We start from the raw sequence: 15,596 nt of genomic DNA, 5'->3' as shown, positions 1-15,596 counted from the left end.
GGTGGGCTTCCAGTATCGAGGAAAATGTGGAAATATCTAATCGTTACTGAAAATAATCTGCCAGTTCCTCTGGGAATTTAAAATTACATTCATATGAAAGAGTTTATTTTAATGTTTTCTATCCATGTAACACTGTGACCAAATACATTAGGTTTTGTGATTTTTCAATCAATCGCAATCAACAGGATAGCTTCTGAAGATTATTCTTCCCCATCAGTAGGATATTTCCGTATCCAATATTGGATGCATAAAACCTTGTGCCTCCAACGCTCTCGTTTTCGAAGTTCTCCAAATATTCATTCATTCAGAATGAATTCAGATTCAACTTCATACAAATGATCTCTAAATCAACGATAGTCCTACGTCACCCTTGCGGTTATACCATAGATATAACCCACTCCCTGTTTTTCTTCTTCTTCTTTCTCCTAATTGGAATGTGGTTATCGGCTCTCCGGCGATGTGAGTCTCGTTTATTCGCAAAAACATTTGTGTAAATCTACGTTGGTGTGCAAGCATCTCTTTTTTAATTCGGTTGATTGACGATCTAACGTACAAATCTACACCTAGGCGGCGCTGCGGTGAAAGTGATGATGGTTTTAAATTTTGCCATGTGAGCTTATGGAAGGTTTGTAGTTTGTAGGTTTGTAGTTACAATGTTATAATCATAAAAGATTATTTGATTGCGATGAGTTTGTAAGAAATTTAATTCTGCGCAATTTTATATATAACATGTTATTTATTTACCTCTTTCAGTAGTGAAAATTATAAAAATGTTGACAATGGTTGAATTAAAGAAGGAAATTCGAGAGCACAATCAAACACAAGTAGAAAAATGCACGATTCCTGCATGTGAGAACTACCTTGGAAAGCCCGGAAGTAAAATATACGTGATTTGTTTTTGAGTTTTAGGTTACATTAGCATCATTTTCTTAGTTCAAAAACAAAATCCAGATGTCTCACCGATCGTTTACGTTTTGCGTTAGATCGCCAATAGTCATTAGCATGTCAGGGTTTTGCCAGTAGCCATCGTAGGCTTGTCGTAGCAAGTTGTAGCAACGTTGCTGTTCTCGATGAAAACAGTCGTATGCCTGTTTGGACTTCCACCGAAAAAATGTTGCGATCTTCGTTTTAGCATATGAAAGCCACCACTGCATCCATGACGTGTAGTGTCTTCTTTGAAAAGTCCAATACTGCCACTTTATGCTAAATTCAGCAATGTTCTCGTCTGTAAGTAAATGCGGACGAAGATACCAGTATCCTCGACCATATGTTCTCTGCCAAGATGAGGCAAGCATAATCGCACCAATAGAGCTTTATGGTCACTGAAGGAACAAACATGTGTTTCTGTGGATCTTAGCATTTCTCGTAGTACCCGGCTAACGTATACACGATCTAATCTAGATGACGAATTGTGAGTAAGATATGTATACCCGGGAGTGTTCGGATGCAGGTTCTCCCATGCATCATGTAGTTGTAGTTGTTGTACCGTTGCTCGGAGAGCCGGACTCGCATTTTGGCCAGAAGTATCACATGGTCGTAAGACACAATTGAAATCACCGGCCAGTATGATGTAGAGGTGTGCAAATCAGCTCATCATGATGAACAGCTCTGATCATATCAGCTCATCTAAATGAGCTGTTCTTTATGAACAGCTCTTCAGCTCAGTTGTCAGTGCCGACTTTCAATTTGGGTCCCAAACTCGATAGCCACGAAGCCAGTTTGAAAATGTTAAAATTCAAATGAAATTTTTCACACCATATTATTAATTACTTGAAACACGTATTCCAGACTATTATTTACAACAGACTCGGCGAGTACAACATTTCCGACATTTTTACTGAGGCTTTACATTACAATAGAAAGTTTTCTTCAAAAAAAAAAAATCTTATGAGATTTTTGCACCGCCTTTGCACAAAGTGTTTTTCATTGAAATAGAATACTCATTTGATACACAGAAGTTATTTTTCATTAATAATTTGAATTTTAAAAACGTGTTCATTCTGCCTGAGAGCCAATTATTATTTTTGGCGCCCCCTAAACTGGTAAACAAAGCTCAATGCCGTCAACGCGAATATAACAGTTGAAAAGACGAGGGACAAATGAAACTAAACTGATGTCTTAACACGAAGAGCGAGAGACGGTCAGTTCATTTGAATCTTACAGCTCACACACTCTCTTCAATTCTACAGCTCTTTTCTCTCCTTCATCATCATCAAAGTGAGCTGAAGAGCTGTTTGATTTTTTTTGCGAGCTGTTCCACGTCAACTCACTTCAAAGAGTCGATTCTTCGGAACAGCTCATGAGCGGATGGCACATCTCTAGTATGATGTGTTCGGTGTGATGACGAAGATGGTATGCGACGGCATTATTGTAGAAATACTCTCTGTCCGAGCGCAGGGCGGTGCCTGATGGGGCATATATGTTACAGAGAGTAGTATTATGAACTCTCAATGTGATTATTCGTCCATCAAGGCTCTTCTCTACGTGAGAGAAAACGATATGGTCCTTGAGAGCAATCGCTGTACCTCTTCTGGTTTGATCTACATTGCATATGATATTGTAGCCGGGTAGACTTAGATTCTCGTTTTCTACCTCTTGCAGAAAAACGATATCTAAATCGAGCATTCGAACGAAGTTTTTGTGAGCATCCAACTTCGTCGCGTTCGTGATGGTGTTAATGTTTATTGTGGCGAGGTTATAGTTCGTGTACTGAGTCATGATTTACTTTCTCCAAGATGCGAGTCATCGCTATCGTCTTGACGCATTTTTTTTGCCCTGCTGGCGTTCTCTCATTTTTCCGCTTCTCAAAGAGGTCGACGACCCATCGGTATCGTGTTCTTCAGCATTCTCTGTTGTTGTTGCTATTTTACGAGACTTGTCAACACTAGAGAGTTGTCTCGGGGCATTCACCCCTTCATCTCGTTTTGAAGCGTCTACTGAAGGTGGTAGCGGTATTGGTGGACTTTGTACCCTATGTACGTCAGCTATTATTCTGCTGTTCTGCTGTTCCGCTGGTTTTTTTTTTATAAATTCGTTTATTTTTACAGGCTCAGTTACATAAGTTTAAAGGAGCCGAAATCTTAAATATATTTTTAAAACTATATATATGAACAATTTTCTTAAATCTATGGTTAGTAATGTGGGAAACCGATTACTCGTGGTGGACTCGAGATTAAAAGGGTGACATTTTCTCAGGAAAAGGATGGGGTATAAGGAAATTATTACAATGTTGATAATCACACACACTCAATTCTTAAATCTATTCGTACATCAGTTGTGAATTTACATTTCATTCTTCTGTTTATAGCAAGCGGACCAATTACTCACAAAGGAAGAAATGGAGGGTATAAGGATATAAGGATAATCACACACGAACATCGATAGATTTAAGGAAAACATATATTTGGGACATGTAATCAAGGTCTAACCGAGCCAACACATCTCTCACCGGCACATTGGGCTGCCTTCCTCTAGCCCGAAGGGAGTTCTCTATATTCGATCTGGCAACAAGATACACCTCACACGACCAAACAACGTGTTCGATGTCGTGGTAACCTCGGCCACAAACGCAGATATTGCTGCCGGCCAGATTGAAACGAAAGAGTAGCGCGTCTAACGAACAGTGATTGGACATGAGTCGGGAGAAGGTGCGAATAAAGTCCCGACTCAAGTCCAGACTTTTGAACCATGGTTTGAGGCTAACCTTAGGGATAATCGAGTGAAGCCACCGGCCCAATTCATCTTCGTTCCATTTGCGCTGCCAGTTAGCGATGGTATTTTTACGGACTAAAGAGTAAAATACATTGAAGGCGATTTGACGCTGATAAATATCGCCTTCAATCGCACCTACCTTTGCTAATGAGTCAGCCCTCTCATTACCCGGAATTGAGCAATGAGAAGGGACCCACACAAAGGTAATGACATAACAGCGTCTGGATAAAGCACTCAAAATTTTTCGTATTCTCTCAAGGAAGTACGGCGAGTGCTTTTCCGGCCTCACTGAACGGATAGCTTCGACAGAGCTAAGACTATCCGTTACAATGTAATAGTGTTCAACAGGTCGTGAGGCGACGCTGTCCAGCGCCCAATGAATTGCTGCCAATTCAGCAATATACACTGAGCAAGGATTCTGAAGACTGTGTGAGGTGCTAAAAAATTCGTTGAACACTCCAAATCCTGTGGACTCATTTATAGTGGACCCATCAGTAAAGTACTTCCGCTGGTTTTGATGTGGAGATATTTGTTTGTTTTGTTGCCGATTGTTTTGAGCTCACAGATGCTTTGTGAGTCATTAGTTTCGGCCGTGAAACGTTCTGTTTTGCTGCGCTTCGAGCTACACTCGCGTACGAATGTTGATCCGCCGACAATTTTTGTACTAACAACTTCTTATTCCCTATGTGGCGACAGGTTTGCTTCTGTCCATGGTATGCTACTATCGTCGCTTCTCCATCAATGGAGATGAGAGATGGGATTTTTTTTTAATTATCATTTTGCGACTCGCACTCCAGACGGTAGTCCAGCTAGCGGTTAACGACTGTCCCACCGTTCTTCATGGATAGAAACGACTTCACCAAAGTCGTTTAAGAAATCGATGATGTGTTTATCAGTGACGTCTATTGAAAGGTCGAACAACTTTACCTCCACTGTACCATCTACCATCGTGATTCGTAGCCTATATTGCTGATCATCTACAGATATCACGTGCTTATTATCGTGTTCTTCTACAACTTTCAGTGCTATTGAGAGGTCGATAGTCGTGACAAAAACACATCCGTTGTGTTTGCTACAATGGACCCTTTCCAATTCTTCAGGCTTTAAGCCCAATTTGTTCTTGATGAATCCGTGTACGTCGACGAACGATGGTTTCTTTGGGATGGCCGCATAATCAATGCGAAATGTATTTTTACGACGAAACATCGCACTTTGCTCCTCATCCACCGCAAGCAAGACGCGAACGACTGTATATCGCGATATCCAGACTCAAATACGAGGAAAAAAAACTAGAATAGCCCGTGAACGACTTCCGAAAACATGCGCTAAAGAAAATCCGTCTGCACGGCTCGGAAGATGAGCACTAACTACACTACATAAGTACTCAAACGGATTTGTACAAATCCTTGCCGCTCTGAATATAGAATGACCAAACAAACAACATGTCCCGAAAAAACAACATCGGGAATGAAATGAAGGGTGATTTGGGGCTCAGACCGTTGGAAAAACATCGTTCTGATATTGGTTTTAGCTGAAATATTGCATTGACATATACAGCATATACAGCACCAGAGAATTTTGACTACTTATTCGACTCCAGAGATATTATTTTTTTAAATAATTTATAACAGCATTGGGCGTTAGGTGAAACTATGGATATTTCTTTCTAATAAATATACATTAATAGTTTATAGTATTTTTCTTCTACTCTTTTCGCGTACGACATTTCTATCTTATTTTATACTAAGCATAGATGAAGAATGTTATTTGTTTGAAATTGATGCCTTTTACAGGACTAATATCACCACAGTAATAAATATGCGAGAGAATAGTAAACAGTACACTTAACTACTTTCAGCTCCCAAGAATAATTAACAGTTTTCCTTAGAAGGGGGAATGTAAGCTACATAACATACATGGGAAGCGTACGTCTTTTTCCTTTACTATTGCCATTTTGAGCAGATTCTCGGCAAACTCGTCGATTGCCTTTAATCCTAATTATACAGCTCATTGAATTTATTGTCATTTTTTTTCTTCAACATCGCGACTATTTTGTTGTATTTCAACGGGTTCGGCACACATATTTCTTTATTCCAAAAATATTTTACACAATCATCTAAAATACGGTGTTATTTCTCTCTTTCCCATTAAATGCTATTGATAACAGGTGCGGATTTTGTCTAATATATATATTGCTCTTTACTCTAAATATCTTATCTTGGCATGTTCACCTAATATTTTCGCTAAAGGTATTTTTGTGTATTGTCTTCGGGTTAGGTATCGTTGTTGGATTCTAATCTTCATTCTCTTGAGCTCACAGATATATATTCTACAACTTGCGTACAAGTGGTGATGATTTGCATGCAAATCAGTAACACATCATGAGTCTAACTGCAGGAGGAACTCATTGGGTTCACAGTGCGCAACGCTACGCATTGATCGATATTCAGATGGATGGTATTCTGTGTGTTTTCGTTGGGATGATCGATTTGTGGGAGGAAGGATCGATTGTGCCACGATGTATATTTAACCAGAAAAGAGTTGTAGTTATTTTTAATATCAATGCTACAATGGACGTCTCCCTTAATAAAGATGACAAGCGTTCTGGTGATAAACACGTTGATATGATTCGACTGCGATCTCATCCGTGGAAATATATGGTAGCTACATCCCAGGCACCTTCTCCCGATTCGATCCGTTCCCCTGGGCGGTATATTGAAAGTGGAATGATGTGATTTGCATCGTTGGATAATGTGTGTGTTTTGGTTTATTTCCAAAAGTGTTCTCTTTTATCTTAAATTCGCTTCCATTAACAATCCTAGGTTACTCTGAACATCTTCGAAAGGTGGATTTTATCTTTGTTTTTGGTAAATATTCGTATTGGATAAACGTTGTTTTAATTTTGCATCTAACGTCTTTCTCTTATTGTCGAGTTTTCTGCCACTATTTCGTATCGGGACACACCTGCGTTCACTAATTGCTACGGTTCTCTGTATTGTCTTACTATCTAGAATGTCATAACATCCATGTGCTTATTATCGTGGTCTAATTCAAAATAACAATTTATCACAGCTAATACTAACTATTTGTATTACTATTACATTTGTCCGTAAACGCTCACTCTCTTCGGGCTGCTAATGTTTGCGGTTCAAGCAATCGAAATCTTAGTGCTTTGGGACATTAGTTTTTTTTCTTCAAAACTCCAAAACGGTTGACTTGTTTATAGGTTTTCGCAAATGTGATAACTAGTTCCACATTTCCGTTCAGATTTTATTAGTTGGAGTTTCACGATTTGTCACTGAATTGAATGTGATAACAGAGTTATGGGAATATCAGCGAAACTACCCGTTGCCACCATGCTACTCCTGATAACTGATATTTGATAATAACATTTCAGATTTTCACGATACATGATTTTGAATATAGAATCGAATAGATAATCCTATCCGATTTATCGTCGCTGGTGACTTCAATGCAAAACACACCTTTTGGGGATCAAGGTTGATTACCACTCGTGGTCGCGTATTATACAACGTTATCACTGACTCTGGCTATGACATTGCATCATGCGACGAACCGACACACTGGCCAGAGGATCTTGCACGACTTCCGGACCTGCTAGATTCCGCTGTCACAAAAATATTAATAGTAAACGAATACGATCGAAGCTTCATCTGATCACTCACCAATACTTCTGGAATACTTCATAGAAAAGGAAGTGAAGCAGAAGTCATCTAATCTCACTAACTTTTCAACGAACTGGACAAAATATAAGACATATATCTCCTCTAACATTCTCGATCTACCCCTGGATAACGAACATCATATCGAGGACGCAGTTAACCAGCTCAGTGTACTCATACAGAATGCTGCGAAGATAGCTACCCCACCCGTGAAGACCAAGAAACACGAACTAATTAATACTGCCTCCCACATGAAAGCAGCAGTCGCAGAAAAGCGACAACTGAGACGTATCTGGCAAAACAAACGATCGCGAGAATCTAAAAACCAATTCAATATGGCACAACGTAAATTAAGAAAGCTATCACAAGACGAGAATGATGAAAAATTGTCGCCAAATTAAAATACTAATTACTCATTATGGAAGGCAACTAAGAATCTAAAACGACCTCAGTTACAGGTCCCGCCGTTTAGAATGCCCTCTGGTAATTGGGCCTGAAGTGACGATGAAAAAGCAGCAACTTTTGCAAACCATCTTCAGAAAGTTTTCACTCCGAATCAATCGGGACCAAATCAAGGAACGCTCGAATTTTCTGGTGCTACAAACCGAAACAAAATGAAAATCAAACATCGGCTGGTGAGACATGTTATCAAAAATCATGTCAATGTGAAAAAGTCATCCGGTATCGACCACATTCAACGGAAATATGATCAAGGAACCACCTGACCTAGCAATTAAACATCTCACGAGAATTTTCAACGCAATGACCCATATAGGATATTTCCCACAAGCATGGAAAATTTCGACCATCATTATGATTCCTAAGCCAGGTAAAGACGCACAGAAAGTGGAATCTTATAGACCTATCAGCATCCTTCCAATCTTCTCAAAAGTGTGTGAAGAGATTATCCTAATAAAATCAGCGCCCGTGATTGAAAGATTAATCCCGAATCACCAATTCGGATTCCGAGTAAAACATGGCACTATTGAATAAGTAGGGGAGAAGGGGACACATTCGGACACTTTTTATTCCTTGATTTTTAATATTTTTTGTGAACTTGAAAAAAAATCCTGGTTGTCATTTGGACATCAATGTATCATATGAGCGTGTTAGAGGTGTGCGTTGATGAGATTACGAAGTGTTTATTCGAATTTTTGAAAATTGCCTTTTTGTCCGAATGTGCCCCATGTGTGGGGCAGTTTCGCACAGTCCTGGGGCACTTTCGAACAACGAAAAAAAATTAAAATTTTATGTTTATCAACAATTACTTCCATTTCCTCTTATTTTCAGCCTTTTTCTGTTTATCAGTATTTGTCTGAAAGGAAACTGCTTGCTATGAGAGTCAGTAAAAATTCGTGATTTTGCTTTCTTCCGTTTTCGAGTAATGGTTTTCCGCGGTGAAGTTTTTGGGAAAGGTTCAACATTTTCCGGGGACAAAGTTGCCAAAGTAAAATCTATCTGTGCTGTAGACGCAATGTTTTGCAGCATTGTTGTATTACCCGATGAGTCAGTTGCTACCTCCGCTCCAGTAGGTGAGATCATTTGAGCATTCAAAATTCTTGTCCGAAAAAACCTTTCTTGAGAATGGATAGCAATCTGTCATTTTGAATCCAGCTAGGATATTACTCAGATTGAAAGAAGCATTATAAGCCGATGCAACTATACCTGAATGGTCGTGCATAGAAATAGTTTTTTTCAGGATGCTTGAGTAGCCAATCGCTCTGGGAAACTGAGATCTTTTGCTTTAAAGCGCCCATAACTGAAACATCCAGCGGTTGTAAGCGATTCGTGAAATAAGGTGGAAAAGACACATGAATTGTGTAATTTTCTCGGCAATATTTAATTGTTTCCAAAGTGCAATAACTTTTTGATTGATTTTTGATTTTATGAAATTGATTCGTTTATGTTGCTTTTTGCTACCTTTTTCAAATGTTCCAGAACATTGAGGAACAGTTTTCCCGTTATGCAACCGTTAGTTGGAAAATTAGAAAAGACAATGGACCCGGTTGGACCACCTGTGAGCCTCGTGAACAATGTCCGAATGTGCCCCACCAACATCAGAAAACAAATCATAATTTGATCTAATAAATAGACCTTTATTTCCCCGTTGTATGCATTTTATTTCATTTCATATTACTTACTAACTGAGGTGGTGTACTTAAATTTCTAAATCGTTCACAAAGGAATTAGGGAAATACTTACAACTTCAAGTTCAAAAGTTTCGAAACGTGTATGAAAAAGGGCACTGTGTTTTTTTCGTAAGTAATAAACGACCAGGAGATGCCAAACCAAACCTGTTGGTGGAAGGGCTGTTAACTTATTTATATTTTTAATTTGGTTGAAAATTGTACCACTTAATTTTTACAAGCGTTGTCCGAAACTGTCCCCATCCGAAACTGCCCCCCTTTCCCCTATATGAAGGCCGTGGATATTGCTTAGCACTTTTTCTTGATGTAGCTCAAGCATTCGATAAAGTCTGGCATGAAGGACTGCTCTATAGAATTAAAAATATGCTACCACAAGTATATGAAATTATGCGTTCTTACCTTCTGGGAAGAGAGTTTAATGTTCGATATAACCAAACACTATCGCCAGAGCGAGAAATTTATACTGGCGTTCCTCAGGGCAGTGTTCTTGGACCAATTCTGTATCTCATCTACACAGCTGATCTCCCGACCGCGCGGAACTTAGGGACTACAACATTCGCAGATGACACAGCTATTCTCAGCAGTCACAAAAACAGAACGATTGCTTCACGGGATCCCCAGGAACATGTAACGGTCGTGGAAAAGTGGCTTCAAAAATGGAGAATTAAAGCTTAATCAGAACACATGCCCACAAATCAAGTTCTGTTCAATGGTTCAAGTTCAATGGATCTGCAGTGCCTCAATCGAATGAAATTGCGAGCAAATCAAATACATTGGCTAATCGGGAGGAAGTCGAAATTAAAACTAGAGTTTAAACTACTTCTATACAAATACATGCTGAAGCCTATTTGGCATTATGGCCGTCAACTTTGGCAAACAGCTTCAGCAAGTAATATCGAAATCATCGAAAGAGTACAAAATAAACTGCTAAGACAAATTACTGGCGCCCCTTGGTACATCCGCAATAGTGTCATGCATCGAGACTTAGGGATGGCAACGGTTAGAGAAGAACTTCATAAAACGAGGAGGAAATATGCGGGAAAGGTGAAGAATCATCTAAACCCACTAGCAAGGCGCCTCGGTCAACCTATGGTAACAAAAAACCTTAATTACTTGAACGTGGTCAAACGTTAGTGTTGTGCTCCAGCACACATGTGAAATTTTAACTGTAAGAATTGATAACAAACGTAATACTTTATTCTGTTAGAACTAAATGTATAACCAAATATTGTTATTTCCACATCATGGAAGATTCAATAAATGTATGTAGGAAAAAAAATATACTCCCATCCATGAACACACAATTGAAAGTTTTCGTATACAAATAATGATCACGCTGATCGGTTCAATAGTTTTTGAGTGTATACAACACGCTTTAATAATTCTCGCGTAACATTTGCAAAGGTCCAATGTGACATTTACGTCAGCTTGATAGAAACGAAGCTGAAAAACGGAACATTGTTCCGCGAATTGTTTCAAAAGGATTCGATCTTTACCACTACCTTCACCAAAACTGATAGCTCTGGGAAGCGCTCAGAACAATATACAGCGGTGTACAGAAAAATGTAGTAGGCAGAAGTCAAGAGACGAGCTTGCTGTTTTGTTTCATTGTAAACAAACAACGCTTCTATTTATATTCTAGTGGACTGGTATTGGTAACTACCGCACTCTGCATGACTTTCATATGTGTGTGTGCAATCGCTGAGCGTAAACAAATGTGTTTTGTATTTTTCAAGTGTCGAGTTTATATAAGACCAGTTACATTTTCCGCTGTTTTGGTTAGAACAGATTCGAATAGAGAAAGTGGGGGCATAGTGGCCCATTTCCTGCGTCCACATACCGATTCAATTCCCGTTTCTCGAAGAATATCATAGTTCAACTCATTTTTCTTCAAGATAGCAAACGGTTTTTACTAAAAAAATCAAAATAGTACTCTTTTCATCATTAGAAAAAAGGTGAAAAAACGAACTTTTTTTTTGCTTGGAGGTAAAGTGGTCACCTAGTGGGGGCAAACTGGTCACTCGCACATATCGAGCTAAATGGGATAGATTTAAGCGTTTCTTCGTCCTAATTTGTTCAAATCATATTCGATATAGTAGAATTTGTATTCAATAAAAAATCGAGTTCTATTCAAAAAATGATCATCAGATACTGTAGAACGGTTCATTAATAGTTGAAGAGAAGTTCTGTAACCATTTGAAGTCGAAGAAACACTGGAAGTCCTGGAAATATGTGGAAATCCTCAGCGTGTCAGTTTTACTCTGATTTCCCCTACCGGGATTCCTGTCAAAGTTTTACTGGCTGGAAATGAGAACTGTTAGAATAGCTTACAAACGAAAGCTCTCCGGTTCTCCCTTGTATAGTGATTGCTCTTTCTTTCGTTTGTTATTTATTATTCCGTATCAATATTTATTTGAACGCTCAAAACACCTAGTGCGTTTATTCCACCTGAAAATCCATTATGTTTTTCGGTTCACAATTTCACGCTTCACATTTCGCAGAAAATAAAACCGTCAACGTCAATTGAATGAATGAACATTGGGGATTATTTCGCGAGATTTTTTTTCTCTCTCCTATGTCAAAGATTACAGGGTTATAGATGTTTAGTAGATTTTCTTTGTAAAGCAGATAACTAAATCCACCGTCGATGAGCATCTGCTAAAGCTTGGTTACGTATTTTGAGACGATATGTGGGTTCCACACAATTTGAACGAAATGCCTTCAATGGATTGTATTTCAATCTGCGGCTCGATTTATAAATGTAACGAATATGCCGTTTTGAAGCCAATCGTCTACGCGATAGACGTCGCCTTTCCATCAAGCCAACGCTAAACGGTATGTCTCGAAAAATTACACAATAAATTATTTTGGAGTCATGGTAGTATATCCTATATTACAATTTCTCAAACTAATCGGATCTTACACCCTCAGATTATCACAGGTTCAGGGCCTTACAAAATTCATGTAAGGGCAAGAACTTCGATTCTATGGACAGCATAACAATAACTTGAACAGTTTTCGATGAGAAAGCGAGTATGATCTGATAGGATAAAATTTTAAAGCTGTATGAGACATGGAGAAAGATTATGGAACAAAACTGTGCACATAAAATTGAATAAATGTATGTCTGCCTATAAAAATGATGCTTATGATCTCCTAAAAATCGGCAAGAACTTTCCGGACATCCCAAAACGAGCTATCCTGATTTATCCTGATTTTTATTTTTATTTTCCCTGATTTTTGAAAATTATAGTTGGCAACCCTTCATAAGACCTTATTCCCGTACACACTTCACGGAGAAAACGAAATAAAGTATACAGAACCTTGCATACAATTCGTTTCGTTTCCACCGTGAAGTGACATTCGAGAGCTGGCCCATACTCTTTACAGATACAAATGTCTCTGGCCAAAGGGTTCAGCCAAATGGCTGGCCTGCACAGTGACTCAATGCTCCTACAGAAGAACCCAATAGAAAGTATCCCGCAGCGACTACGCACAAATTAACCCACAAATTCACACTAACCTCGGACCAATCTGTCAAATCCAAATAGCATCGGTTGGATGTTAAGTATAGGTAGAAGTATACGTGACTCTCATTGTTTTCAATAAACTTAGCTATGAAATAAATCTCACGGGTTTCGATTTGCTCAGATACCGGCGTTATAATTACGAAGTAATAAAGTCCAATTAATTAGTGCACTTGAGATTGTTGATATACTTATTTTCCTCCCACAGCCCCTCTATGGCCAGATAGGTCAATACCGTTGAAGGAGCGTTCTTCATTACCGTCATCAAATCCTCTTGATTTGCTCATACACGGAACAGCAGTTTCTAATTGCATTACAAAGACAGACATTGTTGCACAGTTTCACATGGGAGGCACTTAACTTGATGAGTTGATAACGATTACGGTAAACAGGGAATTTTTCAATTTATCGCCAAGCTCCAACGTGAAGTATTTCTATGTCCACAGTCTTGTGTAAGTAAGAGTATCCACTTTCAAATATTGATACATCTCGTTTCCTTCTTGTATTTTCATCTTGAATCGATTTTGACTGATGTTCTCGATAAATAATTTCTACTTCGTTTCCGGTCGTATCATTTCTTGTCGTCCATCCAGTCAAGTGGAATTATTTCAAATCAATTGATGATTTCTATTGCCAGCATTTACACGGAAATCAAAAGAGATTCCACTTTTGTTGTCACAGTTGAGAAAAAAAAGAAAAAGCGGAAACTATACTTTCCTCTAAATTTCGAACAAAACTCAATAACAATGATGGGCCAGCTTGCCGATGCAATCTTGGGATTAAATGCCACCACACAAAGCGCTTCCCGAAGGGGGCAACGGAAAATAAGCTGCCACTCAATTAATTTTGATCCTTTTTCTCCGAACATCCGACTCCGATTGTCCGGAGTCGATCCATCCCCGGCGCTCCTAATTTGAGAAGGGTGAAATTGAATTAATGGTCAGTTTGGTCGGCGGACTGTGAAAAATGGTTCGGCTGCTGGACGTTGGCTGTTTCTTTCTATTTTTTTTTTCGCTGTTGCTGAACCACTTTGCATAATGGCCTCACGTTCGTGCCCTTGGTTGGGGCTGACCCGGCGAAGAGGATTTAACATTTAATGTGGGGAATTTTTTTTCAGTAACTTTCCGTAATCTGACGGCTGTTAGAGAAATTGTTTCGCAATGGAAGGTGTCATAAGCTGAGACTAGGCTTCTCAGTGAAGTTTTCATAAATATACGACCAACGAGAGCGCCTGGAGGCGTTTCTCGAGGAAAGTCTTAACTCATCCAAACAAAACTAGTCCTCTCGGCAACGACGCCGTCGGTGGAGCGAACGAAACAAATCGACTTTATCACGATTCTGACAAATGGAGTGCTGCAGTTTTCTTCGGAATGGTCCGGGTCCAAAGCCTGCTAACGAAAGATGCACGAAAGTGTGAAATTTAATGATCCGAAGCTAGTGGCGCAAACAAAATCGCTTCCCACCGCAGCATCCTTCTCAACGACAGCAACAGAATTGTGCTGCTCCGGTGGATACGTGACGAATTGCTCCGTTGGCTGGGGAGGAATATTGCAGAGATAATTATTTACAAATGGAACTTTTCCATGGATACAAGTCAACCGCTTGACAACTGCTCGATAAAAAATCACCATTTGCAGATTGTATAAAAATAAAGTCGAAGAACTGCTAATATTCTTCCATATGGACAACAATTACGGCGAGCATAAATAACAGCTTAATATAAAAATCTAAATCTATCCTCCTAGAGCACAACACTTTTTAAAATCTTGTTTGCTGAAAAAAGCACCATTCCAGGTAACCGGGTTTAAGGGTTCGGATTTTGGGCCGCTTGGCGGCGGAGATCCGATCGGATGATGCCGGTGACGATCGAACCCACGCATAGCATCACAGCCATTGTAACGTTCGCGATGATGTCCCCGCTGCTGTTCAGTATCTCCGAGTAGATCATGGTGAATGCGATGCCGAAGACCTGCGCCGCTGCGTTCAACAGCCCCGTCGAGGTTCCCTCCGGCTCCGGGTAGGTGAGCTCGGCCGCAAACTCGAAACCCACCGGCAGGTAGCCCGTCATGAAGAAACTGTTACAGCGCGAGGGGGTGTAATTGGGTTTATTAGTTTGTAGCATTGATACCGGCTTGAGTCTATCCGATTTTTTAAAAACTTTCTCCTTTTGATGGTGGCTACCCATAATGACATTTTTCGTTTTCATATGACCAATTTGAGTTGATAGGGTAACACGGGGTGATTTGGTCATACGGTGATTTGGACCACCCCTTTTGTTTAAAAAAGTACGGCTCAGCTTGAATTTGTTTATAATGTCATCTCCTTCTATTGTTGAACCGTATGTACCTAACGTAAAAAAACTTTGGTAAAACTTCAAAAATAGAAGGAAGCGGTAGCATGAACAAAGCAAGCACTTTGATTGTCAGAAAATGTGATTTTTTCAATCGTGGTTTTAAGGTTTTTTCCGCTGATTAAACAAACTTTTCGTGTGACGAATTTCATGCCAACTCGACTGGCCGTTCCCAGCA

The 15,596-nt window shown here is 39.4% G+C and overlaps 1 protein-coding gene across 1 annotated transcript in view; it reads right to left on the bottom strand.

Moving 5' to 3' along the window:
• Positions 1-5,395: 5,395 nt before the first annotated feature.
• Positions 5,396-15,596, bottom strand: part of LOC129765163 (feline leukemia virus subgroup C receptor-related protein 2) — a 127,821-nt gene continuing 117,620 nt past the window's right edge. Inside the window, exon 10 of the mRNA XM_055765064.1 lies at positions 5,396-15,143. Coding sequence (XP_055621039.1) covers positions 14,873-15,143 — 271 coding nt within the window. The 3' untranslated portion in view covers positions 5,396-14,872. The remainder of the gene's footprint in view (positions 15,144-15,596) is intronic.

This window comes from Toxorhynchites rutilus, chromosome 2, assembly GCF_029784135.1.
Source record: "Toxorhynchites rutilus septentrionalis strain SRP chromosome 2, ASM2978413v1, whole genome shotgun sequence".
NCBI classification, from domain to species: Eukaryota; Metazoa; Arthropoda; class Insecta; order Diptera; family Culicidae; genus Toxorhynchites; species Toxorhynchites rutilus.
Note: the sequence above shows the minus strand (reverse complement) of the source record. Positions and strands in the feature narration are given on the sequence as shown.